General features: G+C 38.5%; 1 protein-coding gene across 1 annotated transcript in view; it reads left to right on the top strand.

Annotated features, from left to right (window-relative positions):
- Nucleotides 1-5,825, top strand: part of SH3D19 (SH3 domain containing 19) — a 75,134-nt gene that overhangs the window by 43,544 nt on the left and 25,765 nt on the right. Inside the window, exons 5-7 of the mRNA XM_010709550.1 lie at nt 994-1,141; nt 1,376-1,577; nt 2,506-3,507. Of these exons, the coding sequence (XP_010707852.1) occupies nt 994-1,141; nt 1,376-1,577; nt 2,506-3,507 (1,352 nt within the window). The remainder of the gene's footprint in view (nt 1-993; nt 1,142-1,375; nt 1,578-2,505; nt 3,508-5,825) is intronic.

The following is a 5,825-nucleotide window of genomic DNA, read 5'->3' as shown; positions in this document are numbered from 1 at the left end:
AAAAAAAAAAAAAAAGCCAATGCAACCAGACAGCAAACCTGTATGGAACTGTTTTAATTTCCTGACATCTATTTATGAGATTACTTCAAATTGAAAATAAGCACACTGTCAGGCACACTGTCACACATTCTGGTTTCTCCAAAGGTTTGAGAAAGGAGATCACCAACCTGAATAGCCTTTGAACCAAATCTGCTATTACTTCAGGTGTGAAAGGACTGCATTTATCCCTGTGTATTTTTTTTATGTTTTAGATTTTAGGTTTCTGCAGTTTTTCTGTTAGCACACAGAAGCTTCTGTAGCAGATGCTTTATCTATTCACAAAGCTCACTTCTCAAACTGAATTCAATGCAGGGCTCTGGATTAAGCAGCGGTGGTTGGGGGCTGTGTTTGGAAAACACATGCTGCCACTGCAGCTTATCCTCTAAAGCAGTTGTTACAGCAATAAAACAGTGGAATTACCTCTGGGTTCCTGTTACACTAGATGCTGTAAGCAAAGAAGCTCTGTCTCAAAGGGCTTGTGAGACATGCTTTGCCCTTCCTTTAGTACAGTGGGGGGTTTCCCCAGAAGTCTTGAGGGTAAACAAGCTTATAGGTAGTCAGCCAGAAGCAGCTTTAACTATCCCACTGTTTTCACATTGCAGCAGTCTAAGGGCAAATGCATGATTAGTTCTCATTACCCTTTGAAGACTAAGACTTCTTCAATCTAATTGAGTTACATTTGTATTTGGATGCTTTTAGCATGTAAATTATTTCACTGAAGCCAGTAAACCTACTGTTCGGCTTAGGCATTTAATTAGATGTTCTGAATGGAAGCCTAAGTGCTTATTAGAAAGGTCAGGTAACTTGCTTTGAAATCATGGAAAGGTACTTTGGTTAAATAAAAAAGACCTGAGCTGTTTTTATTTTTGATGCTGAGGAAACATTGATCTTTTATATTTAAAGTAACAATTTTGAGATGTTTTAGGTAATTATTCCCCTTTGCTTTACCTCCAGGCGTCCTGAAATAACAATAGTTGCTGCTGAACCTCTGCGGCCATCCTCCTGGTTTCCAGGTGCAAGCCCTGTTGCTCCTCAAGGATTAGGATTCCCTTCTGCTTCACCCCATGCTCAGTGGAGGACAAATGAGCTTATTCCAGCCGAGGTGAGCATGGATTTACATGAACTGTGTTTGATGTATGAAGTTTAAAAAAAAAAAGAGAGAGAAGCAGTTCTATCACTAAGAATTTTACTTGCTTACGTTTTCTTGACATTGAATAAAAACTCTGATAGTGCTCTTTTCCTCTGCATGTTAATTTAGTATTTTTAAAATTATATATTTTTTAAAATAAAAGATCAGATTTAGACATGCATTAATATTTCTGTCTTTCTCTTGTAGCTTCCTCCATCGTATGAGCAGGTGATAAAGGAAATAAATCAAGTGCAAGTGAATACAACAAATAACAATAATGCTGCTGCTCCTAGGCATACCACTACTTCTGCAACACAAACTGACTTTCCACAAGAATTAATCAGCCGTTTGCCAGGAAGTAATGAAAAAAGCAGTGTGCCTACACACGGGGAATCTACCAACTATCCAGGTGAGATTTTTTTTTTTGACTTACCATTGATGAAAATCCTAGTTGGTTTCCTGAAGATGTTCTTTATTATTCATCTCAAGCTGTGCTAGGGAAGGTTCAGTTTGGATACTAGGAAAAAATTATTCACAGCAGGGGTTGTGATGCACTGGAATGGGCTGTCCAAGGAAGTGGTGGAGTCACCATCTCTTGAGGAGTTCAGGAAACATGTAGGTGTGGCACTGAGGGACATGGTATAGTTGGCATACAGTAGAACTGACGGTTAGCTTAGATGATTTTAGAGGTCTTTTTCAATGTTAATGATTCTAAGATTCTGTCATCTATGTAACTGTTACCATGAATAACAGTTACATTTCCGTAAATGGTTGATACTGTAAATTGCTGCAAAACTTCTTTTCTGAAGTATCATTGCATTCACCTTTAGACTACATTTAAAACTTTCTGTAATGAAGATGAGTAAAATCATGTGTCTTTGACTTCGTAATAAAAATCTTTACTGTTTTGCTCAATTCAGCCGTATTGGCTGTTAGTTTTGTGCCAGTAGAGATCACATGTCCAATCAGAGTAACAGCAGTGCTACATTCAAACCAGAAAGTAACTGACTGAATGTGTGTAATTCCCTCAACTAAGGGAATTACTGTACTGTTCCTTGGCCAAGATGTTACTTGTTTGCAATTCCTGCTGTAAGCTAACAAGTAATTCTGAATTAGCAACATAGATGCCATCATTTCAGCAATCTTCAGTTTCTTCCTGGAGTTTATATATTTTTTTTTCTATTTGTCTTTTTAGAAAGAGAAATCCAGTTTCACAAGGAGCACTGTGAACACAGTTCTGAGCAAAAACTATAGTTTCACGTTCTTATGGTCAATAAAAAAGCAATATAAATACAGTGTTCTGTAATAGGTAACTGAAACCTTTTCTTTTCTGTTAGTAGGGCCAAGTCCCCTGAAACCTCCTAGGCCTTCTGCATCTCTCTTGAACAGATCTTCTTCAGAAAATGAGACTTCCTTAACAGTTTATGAAAATTCTGAAGATCAGAAGCGCCAAGAAAATCCCAGTGCTGTGATATGTCCTGTGCCAAAGCCAAGATCAAGAAGCAATCTCAGACCTGTGGTCAAAAATACTGAAAGTCAGATAGGAGACAATGGGGAAGAAGTGAACCAGTCTGACACGAAGAGGCAGCAGTTTTCAGTTCAGCAGTCGTCTGTCTTAGATGATAGCTTACTAGACAATCAATTGACAGTGGACAGCATGAGTACAGGCAAGAGCCAAAGCAGTATTGTTTCAAGGATCAAAGTTTTTGAAACACAAGGAGCTAATGATACCTCAGGATTATTAAAGAAACCAGAAATTGCCCCTCGTTCATTCACCACAAGACCTGTACCTGCAAAGAAGCCAGTAGTTGCTCCAAAGCCAGGGGTAAACAGAGTTTCAGGAGACTGGGATGCATGGACAGAAAGCAAACCAACACCTTCTTCCAGAGAATTGCAGCTTCAACCTGATGCAGTTGGGAGTAGTGTTGTAACCAAACCTGAACTGCCAAAGAAACCAAAACCTGGCCTTGTAAAAAGTAGTAGCAGCGATTTTCTTGATGCAAAGAGTGGCTCAGTTGCAGAGAATAGCCATGAACAAAGAAAGTTTCCTGTTCCTGCCCCAAGGCCTCTTATTCCTAAAAAGTCACATTCTGCAGAAAATCCTGCCCTTTCTTTGGTCCCTTTAAAACCGATCTCTGCTCCACCACGGACTTCTGTATCTGCCCAGGAAAAGGTTTTCAAGTCTGTGGGGGAATTGTCACCCACAAAGAACTCCTCAGCACCTGCTTCGCAAATTAAGCTAGATCTGGGAGGAGATCTGATCAGTTTTGATGATGATGTTTTGCCCCTTAGTCCACCTTGTGCAGTTAAAGACAGCATCAGTTGTGAAGCAGCAGCAGGTAAGATGCTATTTTTTAAAACTGTCACTTTAGTTTCTGTGTGCAGGTTGCACGATGCTGTGTGAATTATGTCTATCTATTCTTCCTGACTTGACAGAGTTTGTGTGTATGAAATTCTTTGTTTTCTATTATGTCAAGATCACTATGAAATTACTTGGGTTTTGGGACTCAGGAGGCTTCTAGCCTGCATAAATCTCAGAGGCTTCCTGCTGGATTTATTACGCAATAACAAAAATAATGATAAAAGACTTGATGCTATATACCAGATGTTGCCTCCAGAATGTATCAGAATACTCTCTCAGGAACTTGGGACATCTTATCTCTAGCCATCCAGTCTAACTAATTTATTTGAGTGCCTGAAATTCTGCAATAGAAACCTCCTGAGCACTGTAAACATGTAGATATTTATTCCACTAGGTCATGTAAGGAAGCAGCAATGTTTATTACTTAGAGAGAACAGCAATCAGACATACTTGGAATACTGTGAGCAGTGGCTACTTATTTTCTTTCATGTGTTGGTCTTTTATGTGGCTATATGCTAGTTATGCAACTTCAAATTTTTCTGGCAAGTGAAAATTTCATACAGATGGATAAATTACTGCAGCTGTATTCCTCTCATAAACTTTGCTTGATTCTGCCAAACAGGGGGCCAACTGGGGCATCTTTTTTCTGGTTTAGGTAGTTTAAGACACAAGTAGGTGCTGTGCTGTTTTTCCCTCTTAGCACTCAAGTATGTCCTGATTTAGCCAATCAGCCCCATTACAATCCAGGAAATGTTTTGCTTTGAAACAGATGGTATGTCATACAAAATGCATGTTTAAAGGACTAACTGTGAATTTAAGCCTGTTTTTTTTTTTTTCCTCATTTATCATTAAACATCTCAGCTCTCTGAAAAGAGATGCGTAAGTATTGTGTAGTTGTCACAATAAATCAGTATTAATGGTTGTTAGTAAATGGGATTTCTTTACAGTTTGTGGATTATGTTGTTAGATGAAGCTCCAATTTATCACTTAGATTCTACAATGGCATAAAGAGCCCAGAGCAGATATAGGAAGTCCCTTACACCTTTAAACTGTTTAGGTCGATAAAAATTTTGAAGCAGCTTCTAAAAACAATGAAGTAAGGCAACAGAATGTCCTTCAGGACAGCTTATTAGCTTAATGTGGATCTATGTCTGCCTTTTCTTGGATGAAAGGGTACCAGGTGCACTACAAAGGCTGCAACAGACCTGGAAGGAGTACTGAGTAAGTGAAGAGGCATTTTGAGGTGCATGAGTGACAGCGTCTAAATGGGAGCAGAGTTACGGTTCTAATGTCTGGAGACTGCAATTGTACGACAGCCACTGTATGTGTGGTAGTTTTAGAAGTTAGAAGCACGAGGAATTAGGATTGGTTTCCATGCATCTGAGAGAATTTATCCTTTCAGGCTTTTATTGAAAAGGTTCAACAATTGAAGGGAAAATGGAACTGTTCTAAGTATAAGTAAAGAGAAGAGAATACTTACATTTTGTAAGTGCATAAAACTGAAAATGATGCTTTGGCTGTGTGATCCACAAGACTGCCTATCCTCAAACCTGAAAAACATAACTAATGATAATTCTTCTGTTAAATCAGATAATGATCCTGAAGAATATCACCAAATTTTTAATCAAACACAACAGCTTTTGGGTTGAAGTAGTAAGAATGAATGGCCATCTTCTCCTTTCTAGCACCCTAGGTGTTATTCTTTATTTAATGAAGAAGAAAATACTTTCCATTCTCATAGTTAACTGAAGAATTATTCAAATGATGGCTTCTCAATTTCCTGAGTCAAATGTCCATGATATTATTTGTTCAAAAAAGTGACATCTTTGCTGCAACCCCTTCATATCTACTAAAGAGAAGGTCTGGTAGCATTATTGTTTTATTACACTGAAAAATTAAAATTCAGTCCAGACTTTGGCAAGCATGTGTGAGCTGAAGATCATACGCTATACCCTTGATTACTAATGCCATGCTAGGTCTTGACAAAGCATCTACAAGAACAGCATTGGCTTTCGGAAAAATGAGGCAACACAGAGCACTAACACCAGCTATTTCTCCTGTTCCCATAGGAACAGCTTAGGATTTACAAGATGAATCCACAATAAAATGTTTTGTAAAGGCAGGAAGAAAAGCTGTAATCTAGCTCCCAATTCCCCAGACCTTTGCATTTCTTACATATTTGTCATTGTCATTACTTAACAAAATGACAGCACTCTGCTTGTTGTTATGGCAACCGCAGAGAGGGAGGAAGGCTTTTTATGCAATGCTGTTTGTAACTAAGCACCAGCTGATTTT

The sequence above is a fragment of the Meleagris gallopavo genome, chromosome 4 (genome assembly GCF_000146605.3).
Source record: "Meleagris gallopavo isolate NT-WF06-2002-E0010 breed Aviagen turkey brand Nicholas breeding stock chromosome 4, Turkey_5.1, whole genome shotgun sequence".
In the NCBI taxonomy this organism is placed as follows: Eukaryota; Metazoa; Chordata; class Aves; order Galliformes; family Phasianidae; genus Meleagris; species Meleagris gallopavo.
This window is presented reverse-complemented; position numbering and strand designations above follow the sequence as displayed.